The 25,407-nt window shown below is 34.1% G+C and overlaps 1 protein-coding gene and 1 long non-coding RNA gene across 4 annotated transcripts in view; one reads left to right on the forward strand and one right to left on the reverse strand.

The window, feature by feature from the left end:
- LOC133197582 (uncharacterized) overlaps positions 1 to 25,407 on the forward strand; it is a 139,820-nt gene that overhangs the window by 71,689 nt on the left and 42,724 nt on the right. The window lies entirely within an intron of this gene.
- The window catches only part of LOC133197575 (3-oxoacyl-[acyl-carrier-protein] reductase FabG-like), a 36,885-nt gene continuing 15,038 nt past the window's right edge, over positions 3,561 to 25,407 (reverse strand). For 2 of the 3 annotated variants that reach the window (XM_061333678.1, XM_061333677.1), the window contains exons 2-10: positions 23,431 to 23,498; positions 23,208 to 23,347; positions 23,035 to 23,127; positions 14,920 to 15,058; positions 14,347 to 14,396; positions 10,808 to 10,877; positions 10,645 to 10,681; positions 10,501 to 10,564; positions 3,561 to 5,173 (exon numbers count right to left, since the gene is read on the reverse strand). In XM_061333678.1, the coding sequence (XP_061189662.1) occupies positions 5,021 to 5,173; positions 10,501 to 10,564; positions 10,645 to 10,681; positions 10,808 to 10,877; positions 14,347 to 14,396; positions 14,920 to 15,058; positions 23,035 to 23,127; positions 23,208 to 23,347; positions 23,431 to 23,467 (783 nt within the window). In that variant the 5' untranslated portion in view covers positions 23,468 to 23,498 and the 3' untranslated portion in view covers positions 3,561 to 5,020. The remainder of the gene's footprint in view (positions 5,174 to 10,500; positions 10,565 to 10,644; positions 10,682 to 10,807; positions 10,878 to 14,346; positions 14,397 to 14,919; positions 15,059 to 23,034; positions 23,128 to 23,207; positions 23,348 to 23,430; positions 23,499 to 25,407) is intronic. The other variant, XM_061333679.1, reaches the window with a different exon arrangement.

A 25,407-nucleotide genomic window follows, 5' to 3' on the forward strand; every position in this document is an offset into this window, starting at 1 on the left:
CACAGATTTGTAGTATTTGTAGATTATAGTAGATCGATCATTGTTCGTTTTCTAAACCTTTTTTTCATATACAAAATGTATTAATATATAGTAGGAAAATGAGCCAATATTTAATCTGGTATCAGGCAACTCTTTGGTATATATGAGTCTCACAAATGGCTTATTACTTAGTATATTCCTAGATATTGATTGTTAAGTTCAAAATTAAATATACATCATTCTTTCAACTGTGATACATGTATTTATGAATATCAGTGTACGTAGAATTTAAACTTAATAGATGATAAACAAATATTTAAATGGCTTCTCATTGTTTTGTGAAAATTGCAAAGCAGTTTCTAACTGTGGTTATTTTTGTGTAAACTGTGTTCTAAATTAGTATATAATTTTTGCTTTGCGTTTTTTATTATCAAACATATCCGTAGCTGCAGACAAAAGTCGGAACAGTTGGCTTACAACCTAGTGAGTCTTCACAAGTGGGCTAGGCTTGAATGGCTTCGAACATCACACATTCAGATAATAATCTTATCGCTCTGAAAATGTATGTACATATGATAAAAATCAACAGTCAGATTTTCAGAGTCAGGGTACTTGTATTAAAAATGACCATGTGATAATATTCATGAAATTCTGAAAATCAATCTCAAGCCAAACAGTTAAAAGTGTTTTTTTTTTCTGTATTTCAAAAATATTCAATTTGAAAGCTAGTTAATATGAAACTCATAAATAATGTTTAAATGTTGGCTTAATTTTCAGATGTTGATGGATTGTGTGATTTGTCGTTAAGCGAAGAAATGGCCAGTGATATTTATATCACCTACTACATCCACTTTTCGAGTTTTAGAGAGGACAACTAAATGATCTGTATCCTGAACAAACCGCAAATATCATTTAATAACAAAATAAAGATTATTTTTTTTAATCAATACATCTCAATAACAAATAAATCTCAAAATATTTAATTAATGAATATTCAACATTGAAAATATATTGAAAGAAATTTAAACAAAAAAGATGATTATATATTTAGTAATGGGACAGAACACAGTTATGGGAGCATTCAGAATTGTCACTGTTATACTCTCATTTGATACTCTTGTCAGGAGGATATTTATGTTATATTATTACAGTGAGCTTATGTCGACACGATATATCCCGGTGAGCTTGATATAAAAGATACCACAGCGTCTGACACACCTGTTTCATATTTGGATATTTTATTAGAATAAATACAATACGTAATCCAATCATTTACCCTTTCTTTATTAAAAAAATATTAAGTGAAAAAAATAATGTTTTTTACCAGTTGATAAAATTTAGTTTTGTAAACTTGAAATGGTTTCCCCTCTTTCCATACCTCAGGGACAGATACCGGGTAATAATGAGGACCTTAGATCACTAATTTTGAAAGGTCCTAAATACCCCGATCCTTCAACTGGCATAGTAATTTCATACGTATTATGGATTCTGTAGCTCTAGGATTACGCCAGGCGTTAGGTTAGACATGAAAAAGAAGACCTTGACACTTTGTCAGAATGGATCAAATGTATCAGATATATGTTAAAATCTTGCATTACACGATTGAGGGACAGTATGAAAACCATCCATCATTCTGTATTCAATAATTTAGAAGTGAAAAAAGAATTAGATGACACGATCAGTACGTACTGGTCCCTGCTGACAAAGTAGGTAACAACATTGTCTTTGTTTGTAAGGCTCATTACATAAATCGTATTTTAGAGGCACTGCGATTTAATTCTACAAGTGATAATCCATCTTATGCCCATAGCTCCCTTTCTAGGGAGGAGGAAATTCTTCAAAATCATACCGGTATGTCAGTTTTGAATATTTTTAATATTCCCAACAACCAAATTGAATTTAAATTACCATATCTATATTGGATTCTGAAACTTCATAAAAATCCTTACAAAGATACATAGCGGGTTCTAGTAAATGTTTTACCAAGCCTCTTTCTTTACTCCTCACAAAGATATTAACAGTAGTGAAGGAGAAACTTCAAGAGTACTGTGCAACAATATATTCGAGAAGTGGTGTAAATCAGATGTGGATGCTAAAAATTTTCAAGGATCTTTTGGAACATTTGAAATCACAAAATTTTACCAAAATCAAGAGCATAAAAACTTACGACGTGTCAACTTTATATAGAACTATTCCCCACGATAAATTAAAGTCCAAACTTTCTGAAATCGTTGACAGCTGCTTTTTCAAAAAAATGGAACTCGCAAATTTACTTACCTTGTCATTGGTCATTTGCAAAATTACTTTGTTAAAAAACAATCTGATTGTACACACAAGTACTCTGAAGTAGACATTAAAAAGATGCTCGAGTTTCTGATTGACAATTTCTATGTGGTTTTTTGGAGAGCATGTCTTCATACAATCTTTTGGTATTCCCACGGGTACCAATTGCGCCCCGTTATTAGCAGACCTATTTTTGTATTCATATGAAGCAGAATTTGTTGAAATTTCTTTAACGTGAAAAGAAGACAACACTTGCTGTGGCCTTCAACTCGACATTAAGATAAATCGACGACGATTGTCAATTAAGAATGGTTATTTCCATTTTTATATCGACACGATATATCCCGGTGAGCTTGAGATAAAAGATACCACAGAGTCTGACACATATGTTTCATAATTGGATTTTTTATTAGAAAAAGACGTTAATAGTAATCTAACAACAAAGCTTTATGACAAACGTGATGACTTTAACTTTTTTGTCAATTTCCCTTACTTATGCAGCAATATACCCTTATCACCTGCATACGGGGTTTATATCTCTCAGTTGATTCAATACGCAAGAGCATGCTCTTCGTATGAACAATTTTTAAAACGAGGTAAGTTGACAAACAAGTTGATGAAACAAGAATATCAGCAGTCTCGTTTAAAGTCATCATTTCGTAAGTTCTATGGTCGATACAATGACCTTGTCAGCAAATAATCTTTCATTAAGTCAAATGCTGACTGACTTTTATCATACTAATTGTTAGGCCATTATTTACACACTTATTTGTCAACGGGTTTTTCTGTTATTTCAAGATCATGACAAGGAGCACACGGCGGGCGTGACCACTCCTCCATGGCATCTGATCCCACCTCTGATATCTTAGAGGTCCGTGTTTGCTCTGCTCCAATTTTGTAATGTTTAATGGACTTTTGAGCTTGAATACTGTTCGTTATCTCCTCATATTTCACGGTAGAAGGTGAAATCTTGATACCTTTGCTAAATATTTTATTGTAATCCTACATGTATTTACAGCAGCAAACGTGGTTAAGGACAATATAAAAGAAAGATGTGTCAATGACCTTACAAAAGTAGTGTTACTTTCATTTTTATTCCTTTCTAAATTTAATTTGAATTAAGCACTTTCTTTTAATTAGCAGAGAGTCAACTTATTTTTAAACTAAATGATGCTGTTGTATTGTTATAGAAAAACTATAGCTTAACATCATCTTTTACTATATCAAAAATACCTCTTTTAGCAGCAGCTTTAGCATATCTTTTATATGAATAAAGGAGGTAGCATAACAAAAAATCATTTGCATTCTTCGATATTTATTGAATATATTTCAACCTTAATTTTCAAGTAATTCCATTGTAATTGTAAGCCTAAATGTTAAATTATTATATTCAACGTAGCATATTGTTCATAAGCATTATTTTTCCAAATGGTCCGATTATACTGTTATCAATTCTAATATCAAATATGAAGATAACTATCATTAATCAAGCACAAAATTATTTATCATAATATTAGTCTTGTTAGATGTATTAACTTTTCAAAATATGTACATATCCTTTCTGATTAATTACCAGAGGTCAACCTGCTTATATAACTAACTTCACATTAATATAACTGGTGCTTCTTCCAAAATTATTGCACCTGGGTCAGGGGTTCAGGTGGATGGGGGTCTGAAAAATGCATTATTTCCTTGAAAATTTAATTCTCTTCTCCTGGGAATTTAGCAGCAAGGGAGCTTTTTTCAAAATTGTGAATTTCGTGGCCTCTTTGTCAGGAGATCTGGTGTAAAGGGGGGGGGGCTTTGTTGAGTCTATAATTAAATGCATTATTTATTTAAAAAATTTCTTCTCTGTTCCTGGGCATCTTGAAAACAATCAGTATATAAAGTTGTAATAAGCAAGCGTATTTTTATCAGATTTTTGAAATTCTGCACCACGTGGTCAATCTAATAATTTGTATTATACGGAAAGATGTTATTCTCCTTAATTATTCACCTATGATAATTAATCATTGTAAATGAAGCAATTGATGTCTGCTGAATAACATAATTATACAATAATTTTTATAATATCTAATAAAAAGTAGTTTCATATTTATTAATGGTCAAGTAGACTTTCAGACAATAGATAAATAAAAATGGGACAAAAGTAACATCTTTGTACATTAATTGTTCTTCGAAGACTAAGAGAGAACAATTTAGGAGGGAATGAGATTGGTTTATTAAAGAGCTCAAGAACTATTGTTTCATTAGCCCGCATGGGGATAGTAACAAATGGGGCAAGTACAGACATAAGCAGTAATTAGATCAACATTTAGTTTTGTGGCAGGGCATAAAATTAATTATTTTGCTGATCCCTGGTCATTCTATTTCTCTTGCTTTTTGGGCAACACAGCTTCATTTATCAGCTTATTTCATATTCGAACTATGGATCCTTTATTGTGTTACATTATACTCATGTGAACGTCAAGGCGCTAAGCCCTCTTCTTTAAAGTAACTAATCCCTTCTTAGAACACAATGTGTAGGAGTTTCCAAAATGCAGGATAGTACGTATTAGAAATCAAAAGAGTTTAACGTAAAACAAATTAACACTAAATGTGCATACCAGTATATATCTGAGCTGAATTATTCATTATTGTATACACGAATTTCAATGGTGCAAAGTCAGTGCTATAAAAAGAATAGTCTGTGTATTTTGTATCGTAAGTAGAATTCAATGTGAAGCATCCATGGCATAATATTGTGAAAGCAATGTAACTAATATCGGATAAAACGTCCGCCATCAATAACAATGTCCTGTCCAGTTATGTATGATGATTTGTCAGAGGCCAAGAATGAGACTGCATTGGCAACATCTTCCGGCTCACCATTCCGTCCAGAAGGATTTGCTTTTTCAGATGTTGCCATCACCTGAAACAGAATTAAATCTTAACATTCAGTTTTCAAATCTCTCTCTCCTTATCTCTCTCTCTCTTAGCGGGAAGGGTCTTAATTTTCGAGTTTTATCTTTATTTTATGTTATGTCTGGCAGCTTTGAACCAGTTGCAATAACGTGTTTTCATACATTCCCAAAATCTGATTAGAGATTTAGATCCTCAATAGGGTTAGAAAATTGTCCGATCACAGGGGATACCGTTTAGAGGTTTTTAAGTGAGAGTAAAATTTGGCATTTTGCTTGCTCAAAGGTATGCCAATAATTTATTTCAGTGGACACATGATTTTATTTCTGTAAAAGTACACAAGAGGAATACTGAATATTTTCTGCAAACAAAACAAGTGATAAGAATTGTAGCGTGACCCGTCAAAATAGATAAACGTCACAGATTTGGATTTTTATGCCCCCGCCATACAATGGCCGGAGGCATATAGTGTTACCCTGTTCCTTCATTCTGTAATTCCTTCAACCCGACATCATTGACTTTCCGTTCATTATCTTGGCAACATTTGCACACATTCACCTCAAATTTAACATATGGATACGACATACAGTACCAACCAAACCCAACCTGACACCTAAGCAGTCCCAGAAAGCAGTCCCCGGGACTGCTTTGGGACCGCTCTGGGACTGCTGTGGGACTGCTCTGGGACCGCTGTGTGACTGCTGTGGGACTGCTCTGGGACTGTTCTAGAAAGCAGACCCAGCAGTCCCAGCAGTCCCTGGGACTGCTTTGTTCACTCATGCATGAGTGACATGATAGCTCCGCCCCTTGTGTATTCTGAATTTGCAGGCTCCCTGTTGTTGTTTTGTTTACTTTCAGCAGCGAGGTGTTTAAGATATAGAATTTTTTAAAAAAAAATAAGGATTTCTTACAAAATTTTAATAAGTAGAGATAGATGTACATGTAATTATCAAATGTCTTCAGAGGCTGTAAATTTACACAACTGTAGACTAGAATTAATTTTAAAAAAATGAAAGTAGTTAAAAAGGGAAGTCAGGAGATGACTTTTATCCCTTAAATTAAACTTTAGTACATGTGTTTGAAAAAAAAAATATCTAGGCCTATTTAATTAATTAATGCTAATTAAAACTTTAATACAGGTTTTTGAAAAAATATGTAGGCCTATTTAATTAATTACTGCTGTCAGATTACGGTATGTACTCAAAAGTTTGCATTAGCGCTATTTAAAAAAAACAAACAAACTTGTCATTACAGTAAGATATTCAGAGGTCGTACTGTACTGGATTTTTTTTTTAAATTGAAAAAGCTAAAACCATGCTAAAAAAAAAAAAAAAAAAAAAAGAAAGAGCATTCCATGCTATTTTTTTTTTTACCGCCCTCAAATAAAACCTAAGAATTTATTAAATGACCATGAAATAAAATTATTCTACCATTCTTCAGTCATTTAAACAAAGTGGGGGATTTGGGGATTTATTTATGAATTTGTTTTTGATTTATAAACAAGTTATTAAAAGAGTAAATTTATTTAAAAAATAAACATTTTAAAATATTAGGAATTGTGACTTATTTCTTATTTGTTTTCTTTGTGTTTTCCTGGTCGATTAATAAAAAGCAATACAAATGTATAAAATGGTGTCAACACCTGAGGTTTTAATCGCCTTTGGGCATGATTAGCAGAAAGTCAATGAATGGTATCAGTGTTACACATCACTGAACATGCTGGTCAACAATGACACTAATTTCAATCTATGTTCTGCAAAAAATCTTCGTTTCAATAAATGTGTATAAGTTTATTTCGGGATTAATTAATTTTGAACATAATCTGAGGGTTCCATTCGCATGATTTACAGATGTACACTCGAACGTTTATATAATAAAAGTGTTATTGTTTTCTGTTACATAGAGAATCCAACAATAATTAAATTGGCAAGTCAGTGAAAATAATCATGACTGAAATATAATACTCGGCAAAATTTAACAAAGAACTTTTCAAAATCTCCAGCACTTAAGAAAAATGCATTCAGAGTATAGAATGGGAATCGACCCTGCTCTCTAATTATAAGATCTATTTAAAGCTAGTTCTGATAGAAAATAAATCACTGAAGTTTAATTTTCTATAAAAAATAAATAAATTAATATGGAAACCAATATCAATCACAGTAAATTAAGAAATTGATTTATTTTGGTGAAAAATTAATATATCACATAACTGTGTTTAAATATTCCTGTTATTAGTAGGTGTGAACGTCTTCTTTGTTCAATATTTATTATTTGTTTCTATAAGCATAGTGTGATTTTCTTAACAGTTCAGATATGACTGTCGATTGAGAATTGTAAATATTTGTTGATACTGCTCAGAAAGAAATGCATCATCAATTTCAACTGTCTTTTATAGTTACATTGTTTATTGGTAATCTCATTTCTGAGTAAGCTCCGCCCATTAACTTAATTAACCCCGCCCACTGGGACTGCTGGGACTGCTTTCTGGGACCGCTGGGACTGCTGGGACCGCTGTGGGACTGCTCTGGGACTGCCCTGGGATCGCTCTGGGACTGCTTTGTGTCAGGTTGGGTCTGGTTGGTACTGTAGGAATGCACAGGTCAAGTTCGAATTTGGTCATGGTCCGATGATTTTTGACAGGGTTATCCCTGTTAAACTTAGAAAAAAATAAAGAAATTTTCAGTTTCCGCTCTCTAACTTTTCTAGGGATGTATGTATAAGGTTGAAATTGCATGTGCAGATATTTTACCAGAAAATACAAGTTCGAATTTGGTTGTGGTCCGCTGATTTTTGACAGTTATCCTTCTTGAACTTAAAAAAATAAGAATTTTTTCAGTTTCCGCTAACTTTTGTAGGGATGTATGTATAAGATTGAAATTGCATATGCAGGTATTTTACCAGAAAATTCAGGCCAAGTTTAAATTTGGTCTTGGTTCGATGATTTTTGACAGAATTATTTCTATTGAACTTAGAAAAAATTTTAAAAACATTCAGTTTCTGCTCTCTTACTTTTGTAGGGATGTATGTATAAGGTTGGTATTGCATGTGCAGGTATTTTACCAGAAAATACAGGTCAAATTTGAATTTAGTCGTGGTTTGAAGATTTTTGACAGAGTTACCTCTCTTGAACTTAGAAAAAAATCTTTTGTGCAATCAAATTTAAAACTAAATATGGCATCTGAAATTTTGGCTGCCTGCAGGGGCATTCGTGGCGTTAGTTGGGGGGAAAATTCATTAATTACTAGAATCAATTTCTTTATAATCATTGATATTATGGATTTAAATATGATATATCTTAATTGTTATGATAATATTTTATATTATAATATATTATTCTTTCATGTCAATTGCATTAAATTGAATTTGGTTCGTTGAGACATCTTTGTTAAAAAACACTTTTACCCTATGAATGATAAAACCATGCCCACCAGCGCAGTAGAACTCAATAACAACAGCCAACAATGCTTGACAACAGGTGACATTCCAATACTGACTGCGGGGAATCTAAGCTCGCGCTCTTCACCTTTATTAGTCCCCTACCGGTTCATCTATCCGTCTGTCTATCTGTCCGTTTGTCTAGCTGTCCCTCTGTCTGTCTAGCTGCCGCACTTGGTTTTCCACACTTTTTTCTAAACGCTTGCAGATATTGAGCTGATTTTTTGTGTGTGAGTGGATATTGATGAGTTACTAATCAGCTTTTCATTTCGTTCCGCTTCAATGATTTTTTAACGGAATTACGACCTTTTAATTTTTCAGGGTTTTTCGCATTTTTTTTTTCTAAACGTTTGCAGATATTGAGCTGACTTTTTGTGTGTGAGTGGATATTGATGAGTAACTAATCAGCTTTTCATTTCGTTTCAGGGTTTTTCGCAATTTTTTTTTTCTAAACGCTTGCAGATATTGAGCTGATTTTTTGTGTGTGAGTGGATATTGATGAGTTACTAATCAGCTTTTCATTTCGTTCCGCGTCAATGATTTTTTAACGGAATTACGACCTTTTATTTTTTCAGGGTTTTTCGCAATTTTTTTCTCAACGTTTGCAGGTATTGAGCTGAATTTTGGTATGTGACTTTACCTTGATGAGTTTTAGATCAAGTTTGCATTTCGTTCTGCTTCATTAATGTTTGACGGAATTATGGCATTTTCAATTTTTAACGGAAACCAGATTACACTTGCCGGTAGGGGACTAGTATTACTAATGCAATACTCTCAGAATGCTTGTTAATATTTGTATGAAACTTTCCTATAATATGTAATGCATATAGTTGAGGGTAACATTGAAAATTTTCACCCAAGAAAACCACTGTCAACCTCTATCATATTGTAAATTTAGAATTTACTAGATGGAGGTAAATGCAAAATTTACAACATAATAAGTTTCTGTACGTTTGTTTTTAATTTGTTTTTTATTGTTTAACGTCCCTCTCGAGAATTTTTCACTCATATGGAGAGGCCACCACTGGCCGGTGGAGAGCTACAAATTTTGACCTATACTCGGCACTCAGGGCCATTGAGCAGTGAGGGATCTTTTTCGTGCCAGCACCTACTGCGACACGGGACCTCGGTTTATACGGTCTCATCCGAAGGACCGGTCTCCACGTCCCACAGTGGGATTCGAACCCGCGACGTAAGGATCAACTCCTTACTCCGCGACTCTAGAGCGAACGCTCTAACCACTGCGCCACGCGGGCGACTTCTGTACGTATATCCAATACTAAACATTCTAAAACCTCCTCTATTTCTGAAGACTTGTCTTCTCAAATGGCGTTGCACAGTGTTACTTTGACAACGATTTCTTGTCCAATTCTCTCGGCCAATCTCTTTCTTAGTTTCGCTTCTTTACAAACTTGAATAAACTGTTTCTGTCATTTTATATTTGTGACATTTATTTTTGTTGGAGTTATTTCATGCTCAGAACATTTTATAACAGCCCAGTGTTTTCCCTGTCAACACAGTGGCCATTTTTTTAAGTCAGATTTCAAAGCGAGTATATACAACGTAATTAGAGGAAATTGAAGTAGTTAACTATACCATTTTAAGATTTTTTAATATTTCTATTCCCGAATTTCTCAGTAGTAAATACTAAATTTGTAAGATTTGAAATAATATTTATCGCTTTTTAATTGCTATATTGGGGTATTGCGGTGCCTTACACCGGGCAATAGGTACATTTCATCTAAAGAGGTTTTTCTGCCTAATTCTTCTATACATGTCGGCAAATCTATTACATATTGTTAGTTTAATCTATTTCCAAACTTTCACTAATTTATGACACCGGGTTCCTACAAAAAAAGACCCGCTTCTCTACGGAAAGTTCGGACAACCCTCATGACTCACCTTATTCAGTAATTCTTCGTCTGGTATACTATATCTAGCGAGATTACTTCTTGTAATTCCTGGTCTAAAAATAAGAACTAAAGATTGTATTAAAATAAACATAAATGAATTCAAATAGAGCTGTATTATATAAATTATTTATACCTTACGCTATTTGCCCGAATTCCAAAGGGTGCTAATTCTGAAAAAGCATTTAAATATGTTATTCATTACACATCTACAGAACATACTAGTAGCTGAATACTATTTCACAGTGTTTTAATTAACTTTATGACGATGAGGGTTGTTTAGAGTTCAATGTTAATACCAATAGCTAAATTTCTGGTGAATGCATCCATTGCTGCTTTGGACATACTGTAAGAACAACATCCAGATACCTACCATGAAACATAAAATATAAAATGAACAAGAGACCCATGGGCCACATTGCTCACCTGAGCACTTTCGCTGGAGAAAAGCAGAAATTAGTTTTTTATTGAGAAGTTACCGGTAAAATATAAAAGTGGCCCCCAGGAATCGCAATTTGAAAGAACTTGAATCTACACTAACCGAGGATGCTTCCATACATGTATTTCTTTGACTAATCAAGGCTTTAGAAGATTTTTAAAGATTTAGTCTGATCTCCTGTTGTGACCCTACCCTAGCCCTGGGGATGTCATGATTTCAAATAAAACTTGAATTTACACATGTTGAGGATGCTTCCATATAAATAAGACTAATCTTGGCCTTGCTGAGAAGATTTTGAAGAAAAAAAATTCATTGATATTCCAATGTAAAAAGTTTATCCACCGTTATGACTCTGCCCTTCCCCCGGGGATCACGATTTGAACAAATTTGAATCTACACTACCTGAGGATACTTCTATATTAGTAAGACTTATTGTGACTTTGCTGTTCTTGGGAAGAAGTATTATTTGATCACCCATTGTGGCCCTATCCTAGCCCCGGGGGTCGTAATTTGGTCAAACGTGAATTTACACCACCCGAGGATGCTTCCATATATATTAATATTAAAGGACTTATTCGTATGATCTTACAAAGTCGTAATTGTATGAAAAATATTATCTACAACCTTGTTTATTAAAATACTGAGCATTATAAATGGTGTTGCAAGCATATTTTCAGCGATGTTAAGTTCGTTGGTTTGTTGTTTAACGTCCCTCTCGAGAATTTTTCACTCATATGGAGACGCCATCACTTGCCGGTGGAGAGCTTCAAATTTTGACCTACACTCGGCAATAAGGGTCATTGAGCAGTGAGGGATATTTTTCCTGCCAGCATCTACTGCGACAGGGGATCTCAGTTTATACGGTCTCAACCGAAGGACCGGTCTCCGTGACTCACAGTGGGATTCGAATCCGCTATGTAAGGATCAACTCCTTACTCCGCGACGCTAGAGAGATGTTAAGACTTGCGATATGCATATTTCAATCGGATTTCGGCGCCACACTACTAACGTCATATGCGACAATTCAGTGATAGAGAGAAAGGAATATGCACACTATTAACGGAGTTATCAACGACAAATGCAATATAAAAATACGAAAAATGCTGAAAAAATAATTATTTACGTGCTTTTCAATTACTATAGAAATTTGAAGTAGTTTTAATTTTTTTTATTATCATTGAATAAAAGATGAAAATATGAGTAAACATGAGTGTACATAGTGGCTTCATGTCGGTAAGAAAATAAAAAAAGTGATGCTTATGCACGAACAGAGTTGCAAAATTACTGCAGGTCTTCTTGAATTTTAATTGTAGTCTATCATTATAAGAGAAAAGGTAATTAATAAATATCACGGTTGATCACCTTCTCTTCTACGAATATTAAACATTCTAATTATCCCCCGGCGCCCTACTAAAATCAAATATAATTCAGTCTCTTATTTACAACTGATGCTAATTAAAATTAATGTTTTGTAATAGATAGGTTTTAATTTTTTTTTTATTTTACCAAATCTACAGCTATTTGAAAAATTAATCTGCTTTTTCTGTTGTTAGTTAAACATCTGGATATGTCTTTGTATTCGGTAATGTATTGAGATAAGAAAATTATTTTTCGAGATCGCCATTCTTTGCAAAATATGTGCAAATATATTGCAGAAATTGATATTTCATTATGAATGAACAAAATCAAAGATTCTACAATGTTGAATATGTGAATAATAAAGGTTTGATCCCAAATCACTTTGTTTTCTTTGTCTTCGCTGCGTACCCCTTGCTATCGTCGCTGTTATTTTACAGATTTTAAGGTTCTACAGATTTTCTACGGATGAATTTCAAACATATGAGGTTTGGTATCCAACCTCATATTGATAAAAAATCAATGATTTGGTCGTTTATAACGCAGAACACTTAGTTTATATGGCGTATATTTTAGTAAGATTAACGTAAGCAACTGATCAGGCTGAGCCATTGTCGCCTATTACGTATCACGGTCACGTGATCGCTATCTAATTAATTCGGATTTTTAATTCAGGGATTTTTATTTGAGTCAAATAATGTTTAATAAACGCTGTATATTCGCAATAAAAACACAAATCTGATAAACCGTGAACGTAAGGAACGTAATACGCATTTAATTTCAAGTAATGAAGAAACATGCGATAAGTCTTAAATTAATATGATATATTAAGACATTAACATGATCAATCATGGCTTTGCTGTTCATGAGAAATGATTTTTTTTAAGGATTTTTCAAATATATTCCCATGTAAAACACCAGTCGCCTATTTTAGCCTTATCCTACCCCTGGGGGTCATAAATTGAACAAAATTGAATCTACATCATTTAAAGATGCTTCCATATTTATACTTCATGGTTTTGCTTTTCTTAAGAAGAAGATTTTTAAAGATTTTTCTTATATATTCCTATGTAAAAATTTGAATGCCTATTGTGACCCCACCCTACCTGAAGGTGTAATGATCTGAACAAACTTAAGCCTACACCACCTTAGGATTCTTACATAAAAATATGATCAATCATGGCTATACTTTTCTAGAGAAGAAGATTTTTTAAGATATTCTCCCTATATATTCCTATGTAAAAAATTGATGGCCTATTGTTGCCCCACTCACCCCTCAGGGTCCATAATTTGAATAAACTAGAAACTACACCACCCGAGGATATTTTCGTATTCATGATCAATCAAGGGCTTGCTTCAATGGAGGAGATTTTCTTTTAAGATTTTCCCAATACATTTGCATGTAAAACTTTGATCGCCCATTGCAACTTCACCCTAGCCCTTGGGGCCATGATTTGATCTAACTTGCATTAACACTATATGTAATAAAGCTTTCACTTAAGTTTCATCTTTTCCATCTTAGTGGTTCATGAGAAGATTTTTAAAGAGTTTCCACATGTAAAACCATGCTCGCTCATAGTGGCCCCGCTCTAGCCGTGTGTCATGTTTTGAACAAACTATGAAATGAGCTTTCACCCAAGTTTCAACTTTTTCGGGCCAGTGGTTCTTGTGAAGAATTTTTTAAAAAAAAAAAAAAACGATTCCACCAAATTGTCACGAATTCTATATTATCTCCCCTTGAAAGAGGCCTTGCCTTGATTTGAAGAAACAAATCCCATTTACCCAAGGATGCTTTCTGCCTACTTTGGTTAACTTTGGCTAACTTTGGCCCAGTGGTTCCTGGGAAGTCAAAAATGTGAAAAGTTTGCAGACAACAGAGAGCACACGACAGACGATAGACGGACGCCGGACACCCCTCGATCAGAAAAGATCACGTGAACCTTCGGCCTAGGTGAGCTAAAAATTTTACATATATCAAGAAAATACTTGTTTGTATTAGATTATAATTTTTTTTTTTTCATTTTTAGGAAATAAAAATCATACATCCGGGAGGACAGTGGTTGAAAGTACACTTGAATTGTTGATGATGCAGCCTGAAAAAAAGACGTTTTGAAATAAAACTGAGAAAAAAAGTGATTCAAAATCACATACAATTCCATTAAAGAAAAGATCAATTTATCTATGGTGATTTATATTTTGATTAAATCATTATAGGTCAACAATTTTCAGTCATAAGAGTTCGAGATGATTGGTCTTGAGTTCGGACTGGGGGACTCCAGATATAGATGTGAAAGTACACCTTTCAATAAACTGTAAATAAACTGAGACTGGTAGAGACGTGCATATGGGTGAAACCAACAATAACTCTATCGTACTGATTTCGGCTTAAATCGAAAAGACTTTAGGAATTTTTGATCTTGGGAGACAGGTCTGATTGGCTTCATTTGTTCGATGTGTGCACAGCCCTTTCTTGATTTGGAATGCATGAAAAACTCCATCATGTTTTTGCTTGTAAAGAATTCTTAGGTAAATGCCCCCCGATCCAATTGTTCACTTTGTTGTGCCAACAACTAACAACAACAACTAAGATTCCTCGTCAAATACTCTCACACTTACCCTTCGTAGCCTTCAGATGTGGTATAGCCAGCTGGGTAAGGAAGTATGCCGACTTTATGTTGACGTTCATAATTTCATCAAAGTTTTCTTCTGTTTCCATTGATATATCCATGGACTTTGCCATTCCAGCATTATTTACCTTGTAATTAAAATAAATGCAGTTGTAGGCACGCTTATGAAGCTATCTTGGGACTAAGATATAGTTTAGGACGAACTTACGACACATCTTATTCTTTAGAGATGCTAACAAAGCAATCCTATCTAAGGAAACTTCTTAATCTTTGTTCCAAGTTTAAGACGACGACAAGCTTATTCTAAGACATACCTCATGTGATTCCAGAAGCGCTGGTCCCAACATAAAAATATGGAATTATGGAACTAGGGGGATTTACGAGGATGTACTCCCATGCATATACTTGTAATATAGGAACCCCCCCCCCTTCACCCTTCCCCTTTGCTCATTTATTAGTTAGAACCTGATACTTCCTTTGGTGATTTTATTTTAATCTCTTGCAACGGTCGGAGGAAGAAAATCATTTTTAAAGTTGTTTTCATCTTAATTGTATTGAAAGATTTAAGTTTAAGTTTATTAAACATTTGGCACCAACCTGTTACATGTGTCGGTAGTTTCCGACGTTTCTGATAATATCTTTGGGAATATCAATAGATAGGTTCATAAGCATGCCTACAGGAGCGTATGCAGGTTTACACTGTACCTCTCCTTCTCAGAGAGAGAGAGAGAAAGAGGGAGAGAGAGAGAGAGAGAGAGCTGTTGATCATCAGAGGACAAACGACAAGAAATGATTTTCTGAAATTTATCCAATTTCCTATTCTCCTCGGTCTCTATGGATGATGAATATTATTACATTTTCAACAGTGAAATACTGTGATTTATTTATTGAATAAAAGTGATATTCTCTCACAGTGTGAAAGGATACGAAAGTGATATTTTCTCACTGTGTGAAAGGATATCAAATTATATAAAAGATAATTCCTGGCCAGTAATCATATAGAGATAGTAAGTAAACTATCTTGATAAAGACTAAAACTGTCAATTCCTTCCAAAATATGTTGCTAAAATCCATGTTTCAATGTTTTCAATCTCACAACTACTAAGCAATGACGTCACAACTGCTCAACTATGATGTCAAAGCCTATGACCCAATGTTCAAAAAAGACAGAAGCAAAAGGAAAATCAAATAAAATATAATAACCAAAAAATTCAAAGTTTTGTGGTTGGATATAGAATTTATTTCACTTGTGAGACAGGATTTTATATATATATATATTTTCACTCGTGCTTCGCACTCGTGAAAATATAAAAAAATCCTGTACCACTCGTGAAATAAATTCCATATTCAACTACAAAATATTGAATATCCAAGCTTATGATAATGTTATAGGGTTGGTTTTTATTGTTTATTAAAAGAGAATACGTCGCAAAATGGTGCTGTTTAATTCTCTTTAAAACATTTTTTGAAAATTACTTATCCAGTAATAGTTTCGCATTTTGTTGTTTACTTCTGGCCAGATTGTAGGCATTTCAGTAATACTATAGCGTAATACATGTAATTGGATAAGAATGGGCTAAACTGCTAACAATGTAATGGAAATGGATGCAATAACGCAATATACTAGTAGATTAAATAAATGAACCATTTTTATGATTATAAGTATACATGTATGTGTTGAAAATGCAAATACGAACAACCTGTAATATTTGTTTGACAAAAAGAAAAAGAAGAAAACAAGAGACTTATTGGCCACACCACTCACCTGAGTCAATATGGCCTTGCTGTTCTTCAACCGCAGATTTGTTCTATTATTTATTCCTACGTAAAACTCTGATCACCCATGCTGGCCCCACCCTACCACCAGGGGTTACGATTTGAACAAATTTGAAACGACAATACCTAAGAATGCCTCCATATAAATATGACTAATCACGATTTTGCTGTTCTTGAGAAGAAGATTTTTGAAGATTGTTTCACAGATCATCCTATGAAAAACTTTATGTCCCCACCCTTCCCCAGGGGGTTATGACTGGAAAAATGTTGAGTCTTCACTACCTGAGAATGCTTTCATATGAATATGAATAATCAAGACTCTGTTGTTCTTGAGAAGATTTTTTTACTGTATATTCCTCTGTAAAAGTTTTATCCCCATGTGGCCCCATCCTACCCTGGAGATCATGACAGGAACAAACTTGAATCTGAGGATTTTTCCATATCAATATAACTTATCATGGCTTTGCTGTTCTTGAGAAGAGACTTTTAAAGATTTTTTCCCATATCTTAATTCCTTTGTAAATATTTGATCCCCCGTTGTTTCCCCTTCGAATTCCAAGGAGTCATGATCTGAACAAAGAACTTCGAACGATAGTATCGTTCTGCCGCCTACCTCTAAGTCAATTTTCAAAAGTTAACATATTTGAATGAATATTCATAATCATATAGATATTTATATGGATTTTCACAAAAAATAACTTATTTGGAAAAACAAAGAGAGATAACTATAATTTTGGTAAAACTTCCGAGATTTTCACCATGGAAAGCAATGAAAAACGAAAAATATTTTTACCCCCCCCCCCCCCGAGAAACAACAATTCCTTTTTACGAATTTTTAGAATTGTTATTTTACAATCTATACCAAAGCTTTTGTTGTTTCACGGGAGGAACATATGTTTAAAGACAAAAACGGCAAAAAAGCTCACTTTTTCATTAATTTCAAAGAGGTTTACAACTAAAACATTGTATTTTATCAATCATATTTGTTTAATTTAATATGTGTTATGAATAAGAAAAGATTTAAGGAATAATTATCCATATCGAAGAATATTTTAAAATTTTGTTATGCTTTAAAGCCCGATTTCAATGAAAAACATCCCCCTTCCCTTATAAAAAGAGTTGGAATTAAGAGTAATTAAATATTTAAATGCTATTTTTTTGCAACAAAAAAAATTATATATACATAACATGGATTTTTGAGAATAATCATGGGATTTCAAATATTCTTCATTTACTTGATGATTTCCTAACGATCGATCCGCCAGACTTTGAAGCAATGCGAACAATGTCCTTGATACACCATGTATTTGCTAGACATGGTATTCTTTTATCAATTAAGAAAACAATGGGACCGTGTACAGTACTTGAATACCTGGACATTACCCTTGATACCGAAAGGATGAAGGCCAGATTACCTGAAGAAAAACTAATCAGGATATCCGGATTAGTACAACAGTTCTCGAACAGGAGTCCTGCACAAAACGTGAACTTCTTAGTCTTCTTGGTCACCTAAAATTCGCCAGTCGGTTCTTCCAGGAAGATCTTTTTTGTCATATCTGATCAAACTTTCATCTATAGCTCGGGAATTACATCATCATGTCACTTTGAATTCAAAATGTAGACTTGACCTGCATATGTGGTCCAAATTCCTAAAAGGATGAAATGGTAGAAGATCTTTTTTCATGGACAATGCTACTACTGATGCTGCCGATCTACATCTGTTCACAGATGCCACAGATACCGCTTTCGGAGATTTTTTTCAATAATCAGTGTTTTCAAGGTTATTTCCCAGAAGAACTGATCTCGGAGGACAAATCTTTGTCAATGGCCTTATTTGAGCTCTACCCATTCGTTGTTGCATCCGTCTTTTGGGGGGCACAGTGGTCTGGTTTAAAAAGTGTTTTCAATTGTGACAATGAAGCTACAGTGCACGTTATTAATAAAGGTCGTTCGAAAATTCCCTTAATCCTGAAGTTCATTCGAAAACTAACTCTTTGTTCAGCAACAAACAATTTTATTATCTATGCTCGTCATAAAAGCGGAATTACAAACTTCATTGCTGATGCCTTTCGTTTCCGTCCTCTTGCCCCACAAGCAGACCCTCTGCCCAGAATATTCGAACCTCATCTTGATCTAAAGAAGCATGCTGAACATTAAGTTAATGCTTCCATTGAGCCTAGCACAGCAGCAACCTACAGAACTGCATTAGACTGGGTTTTTTTAAATTTCTTGTTATGTGTCGCATGTGTCTAGCTTTAGGCAAACTGCCTGTCATAAATGAAGATATACTTGTATATTTTGTTACACATTGTCAACTTAAGGCACGAAACGATCAAAACTTTCCTCGCAGGTATAGTTTTTTTCTACCTGAAAGAGGGCCAATGCCTTAAAGACTTCGAGAAACTTCACTGTGTTCTGCAAGGTGTTAAAAAGCAACAATGCAATAGCATATCAAAAAGATTACCGATCACTTTCTCAATTTTGTCCCCAATATGTGATTGTCTTGACAAAGGTGTTTTTTTCACCCTGGTTAGATCTCATGTTGTGTTGTATATGTAAAATGGCTTTCTTTGGCTTTCTGAGCTGTGGAGAATTTACAACAAATTTTCGTAAGCAGAAAGATTATTTAACCATACAAGATGTCACTTTTGCAGAGGATTGGTCTTTTTATACCTTGAAACTTAATTCCTCTAAAACAGATCCTTTTCGACAGGGGATTGATATAAAAGTGTTTGAAAATTCTCATTTAAAGCCAGTTAAAATTATGAAAATGTATCTGGAGGGTCGGTTAAATGCTTGCCACATACAAAGCCATGCTGCTCTATTTGTTGATGACGAAGGTAATCCAATGTCTAGAAACTTTTTCCTAATTCATGTAAAACAGGTCCTGTCCAGGTTAGGTTTTGATGAAACTAGGTACTCAAGCCATTCCTTCAGAATTGGAGCGGCAACTACAGCAGCCGCTGTTGGTATTCAAGATCATTTAATTCAGTCACTAGGTCGCTGGAATTCAGACTGTTATACAAGATATATTAGAATCAAGCAAAATACTTTTCAGTCTGCACAAAAAGAAAATTAATCTTAAATTTTTTTAATTTTTCTTCATTTATCTTCATGGGGACATTCACTCACATCAATACTTAATACCCACTAAAATATGATGTTCATTCATTTTGGCCTGTTTACCCCCAATTCAAATAAATTTTCTTGCATTATGTAATTAATTAAATATAGCTACCCGCTGGTGTCAACCTGGGTCCTTTCATGTTAACCTGATGGTGTCAAGCCAGGTATCTCAAAATTAAACCTGATGGTGTCAACCCAGTTTCCATTCATTAAAACCCGATGGTGTTAACCAGGGTACCCTTACTCACAACCTGATGGTGTCAACCCAAGTTTCTATGGTTACAGTGTAATAATTTCCTGATGGTGTCAACCCAGGAATTTGTTTTTACTATTTATGTGAGTAGCCCCCGAGAAGGGCAGAGATATGTTGCATAAAACAATATGGATGTATGATAGATTTGTTTTTTGTGTAAATTTTTAGCTTGTTGAGTGATTGTGAACATTGTAGTTTCATGTTTTGATTTGTTTTAATAAATGTTGACATTTCAATTGCTCTTACTATATGTATAAAATGATATTTTTAGTAAGAAAAAATTTTGTTTATACATAACTAATTAGTTTTCGTGTGTACATAACATTATCTCTATATATATATTGTTGGATATTGAATACTCATTCATTGTATAAAGCCATGTAGTAAGGATTACAATCTACTCTATGTAAAGTTGTGTAAATCTAATTAAATTCATAAAACAATCATTGTTTGACACTTGGATGAAGAGGCTATTTTTAGAAAAGATTATTTGTCTTAGGAACCAGTATTCTTTGACCATATTAGGTGATACATTGCGTAATGGGCAGCAAAATCTCTGGTGGTCAGTAGAGCCAAGTGATCTCAAAAACCAATCCGCATCAAATTCCACTTACAATTACCATTCCTTTGTTGTATCTTTATCTGGATGTACATGCTCTGTGTTTTTTGTTATCCCACCTACCTTCCCCATACTTCACCTTTCCATAATGCTAAAGAAAAAGTTTTTATTACAAATGCCATTGTTGGGGCTCTCACAATAATTTGTATTGTCGCCTTTTTACCCTGTTTACCCCCAATTCAAATAAATTTTCCTGCATAATGTAATTAATTAAATATAGCTACCCGCTGGTGTCAACCTGGGTCCTTTCATGTAAACCTGATGGTGTCAACCCAGGTATCTCAAAATTAAACCTGATGGTGTCAACCCAGTTTCCATTCATTAAAACCCGATGGTGTCAATCCGGGTACCTTTACTCACAACCTGATGGTGTCAACCCAAGTTTCTATAGTTACAGTGTAATAATTTCCTGATGGTGTCAACCCAGGAATTTGTTTTTACTTTATATGTGAGTAGCCCCCAAGAAAGCCAAAGATATGTTATATAAAACAAGATGGATATATGATAGATTTGTTTTTGTGTAAATTTTTTAGCTTGTTGAGTGATTGTGAACATTGTAGTTTCATGTTTTGATTTGTTTTAATAAATGTTGAAATTTTAATTGCTCTCACTATATGTATAAACACTGGTATTAAAATTATCAATTAATTACCACTGAACTCGTTTTTACATTTAACAAAGATTGTCTGGCCAAAATGTCATTTGTATTGAATTAAGTGTGTGTAAAATGTAGGCGGGAATCGAGAGTTAGCGTGTGTACTTCTTTGAATCTACATTACCCGAGGATGCCTCCACATTAATATGACTCATCATAGCTGTGTAGCCATAGCAACGTTCTTTAGACGAAGACTTGTAAAGATTTTTCCTTTTTAGTCCAATGAAAAAAACTTTTATCCCCCATTGTGGCCCCACCCTACCCCCAGAGGTAATGGTTTGAACAAAATTGAATCTACACTACCTGAGGATGCTTCCATATCATTATGACTTATTATGGCATTGCTGTTCTTGAGAAGAAGATCTTTGACTATTTTTCTCTATATATACCTACCGTTCACGGTAGCTCAGTCGGTAGAGCGCTCGCTCCGTGATCGGGAGGTCGTGAGTTCGAATCTCGGTCGCGACAGACCTAAGTCGATAAAAAATAGGTAGCAACTGTTCCTTCGCCATGCGCTTGGCACTTTGAAGTGAACGTTGCGGGTCTTTCGGATGAGACCTTAAAAACCGAGGCCCCGTGTCACGGCAGGCGTTGTCACGATAAAGATCCCTCACTGCTCAATGGCTTTGAGTGCCGAGTAAAGGTCAAAATTTGAAGCCCTTCACCGGTATATGGTGACGTCTCTATATGAGTGAAAAATTCTTGAATTGGACGTAAAACAATATACAATCAATCAATCTATATATACCTATGTAAAACTTCCCCCCGTTGTGACCCAACCCAACCTCTAGGGATCTACACTATATAAGGAAGGTTTCACATAAGTTTCACTTAAGTTTCAACTTTTTTGGGCCAGTGGTTCTTGAATGGAAAATTTTTAAAAAGATGCCACCAATTTCTTACTAATTTTATATTTACTTGACAGAGGGCGTGACCCTTCATTTGAAAAAAAAGAAATTGAATCCCTTCACCCACATATGATTTGGTTGAAATTGGTCAGGTGGTTTTGGAGAAGAAGTCGAAAATATGAAAGGTTTAGAGACGGACGGTGGACAAAATGTGATCAGAAAAGCTCACTTGCGCTTTCAGCTCAGGTGAGATAGAAAACGTTGATATATTCATAGGGGATTGTTAAATGTAAAATTAATAATCTAATCTACTTTAAATGCACTTAAAAAGCTGTTTTAATAAATATTTTGACACTTTCAGACAAAGAATACCATGTTTAAAAAATGCACCACATCTATGTACATCAACTCTACAAGGGAAACAAGCTGCTAACTTGGAAAAAATACCCCCATCCACTTCGGCACCTGTTTCTATACTCTGACCTCCTTGTCATAGTAGCATTCGCTACAGCGATAATTCGCATAAATGCTGATGTAGTTACGGTCATCGCACGCGTTTAATCAACAGAAAACGGGGAAATTTTCTTTGATTTGGGCGTTCATCTCTCCAAATTCGTATGTAAAGCAGATTCAATTTTTTATTAATTTATTTACATTTAATAAGCAGGAAGACAGGCCCCTATGGTTATGTTGTCATTTTAGAGGTAAGATGTCTTGAAAAAAGCGTCAGCTGGTGAATAGGAAACTGATTTTTAAAGATATCACAATTTAATTGAGTATATTTGAAATTACAATACCTCACAAACACTTATGTAAAAGATAATTACCAGAACATCAAGCTTTCCAAACTGTTTTATTGTTTGATCCACTAATGACCTTCTATAATCTCTGGATGTAATGTCACCCACGGACAACAGTATCTATGGAGAAAAAAGAATAGTTTTATTACTTCTTTAAAAAATGTAATTTAAGTTATAAATTTATTCAGTTAATGGCTTACTTTCTCCGGTGTTAAACCCTCCTTCAGACATTTTTCCTTTACAGCCTCTAACTTGTTCTCATTTCTTCCCGTCAATGACAAACTTGCTCCGCATTTTGCGAGAAGGACGGCAATGCCCTCCCCAATACCAGAGCTGGCACCTGTAGGGCATAATCATTGAATTTTCTCGCCATGTATGTCTGCTATTTTGACATATATTTTTAATAATTTCAGTTTGTCTTACCGGTGATTAGAAACACCTTTCCTTTGTGGTCGTCCATCCTAAAGTTTAACACCGGGACATCCACTGCTCTGGATAAAACGTGAATATATTAGTAGATTACTCAACCTAAATCAGCTAAAAAGTAATCGTAAGGATCAAATTGATTTAGTACAACAGATTATGTTTTTTTAACACACAAAATAAACAATTGATATTTTTAATTACATATTTTGCTGAGCTGCATGTCCAAGGTGTAGGTCATGACCTTCGTTTTCTTTATATTGCAAAAATATTTATCAACGTAGAGATATATTAAAAAACAAAAATACATTTTTCCTCAGGAACTTGAATTTTTAGTGTGTGTAGTCATACACGTATAAAAATACGCTGTTTGGTATAGATTTTTTCATGGCTTCAAATCGATAATAATAAAATCTCCTTGGTAATCTTGACTTAAAATTTAGGCACTGTTTTCCACATATTTATGAAAGAGGGCAATGTATTTCTTTGCAAAATGCTAACAGTCTTTGATATTACTGGGGGACGTTGAAATCGTTTAAGAAATATTTGCATAACACAACATCATGATATTTTTGTAAGATTATACAAATATATACACAGTCATGTATATATGTCTAATTGTTTTGTCGTTTTAATCAGTTTCCATTTATCTGCTCGATTTCATCGTCTCCTTGTCTCCCGTAGTATTCACCGGCCTAAAGGACAGACCGCATCTTCTCGGGCCTTTATGGCAAGCTCGGAAAAACACTTAAGCCGTTTTTCCGCTTTTGAAAAGGCCCGAGAGGTTGCGATCGTCAAATAACTTGTCACACCCCACAAAAATAGATATTTAAAGAAAAATTATTTTCTACAACCATGTGCATTAAAACCTGAATACATTAAAAGTTGTTCTAAGGATATTTTAAAATATATGGATTTCGGCGCCATACTTTTGTGACGTCATAGGCGAAAATACAGTGATAAAAAATTTCCTGCAAATTTACCCCCTTCTCCTTCGTTATGTAAGGTGATAGCAAAAAATCTAAGTTATAAATAATAATTCATTTTGGGCTTCAACTCATAGAACTTTGATTTTTTTTAAGCTGAAAATGACAATTTCAAGGTAGTAGACTCTAAAAACACGAGTTCAGAATATCTCTTACATGCTATTATTTCTGAATCCATGCACCAAGTTTCGAAAAAATCAACTCGGAAAAGAAAAACGATGAAGACAAAGATATTACCTTTTCTATCATTTATAATTAATTTCCTAAGATTTTCTTCATATCAGACTTACATTAACGTGTGATAAGTCTACTGGGCGTTAGAGTGAAGTTATCTGATAAGCATATCAGTTGGTCATTCTTAGATAAAATGGAGAAATCTCAGTACTAAATCTTAAGGTTTAATGTATTTGATGACAACATCAAACACGTTAGTGGAGATACGGGTAACAAATGGCCCCCTAATTGCATCAAAGCTTACATCTTGATTGACCTATTTTCGGTGTTATTTTTGCTTGATGGTCTTTAGTGGAGTATTTATATATGTCCAACACGTGGGCTTCTTTCTCATTTCATCTTTAAGGAGAGCTAATATTTTGAAAGAAAATATCAAAAAATTTAAAAATTCATTATTCCAAACAATTTTTTTTAGACTGAATGTGTACAACTTAATGAATGTATGACAAAAACATTTAAAGTATATTTAAATGTAAAATGTTAATTTTCACCATTTCTACTATAGTCCCTTTCGATAACCTAGTTACTTCCCTATATGCACTCTCTAGTATTGGAGGTTTTTATCTTCCGATAGGGTAAGTTGCTGCTGTAGCGTCAAACGTCAAGGATATGTATTCGTTAAAAATGGAATACTTTGATGGAATGAGGGAAAAAAACTGAGTGTCTTAAAAAGTGTGGAAACCAACTTTTGGAAACACACCCGAACTTATACGGAGAGCAAAGGGCGCAAAGGAATTATGGTTAGATCTAGATAACG

The sequence above is a fragment of the Saccostrea echinata genome, unplaced genomic scaffold (genome assembly GCF_033153115.1).
Source record: "Saccostrea echinata isolate AGI-Se365-2 ecotype Australia unplaced genomic scaffold, CSIRO_AGI_Sech_v1 ptg000030l, whole genome shotgun sequence".
NCBI lineage: Eukaryota > Metazoa > Mollusca > Bivalvia > Ostreida > Ostreidae > Saccostrea > Saccostrea echinata.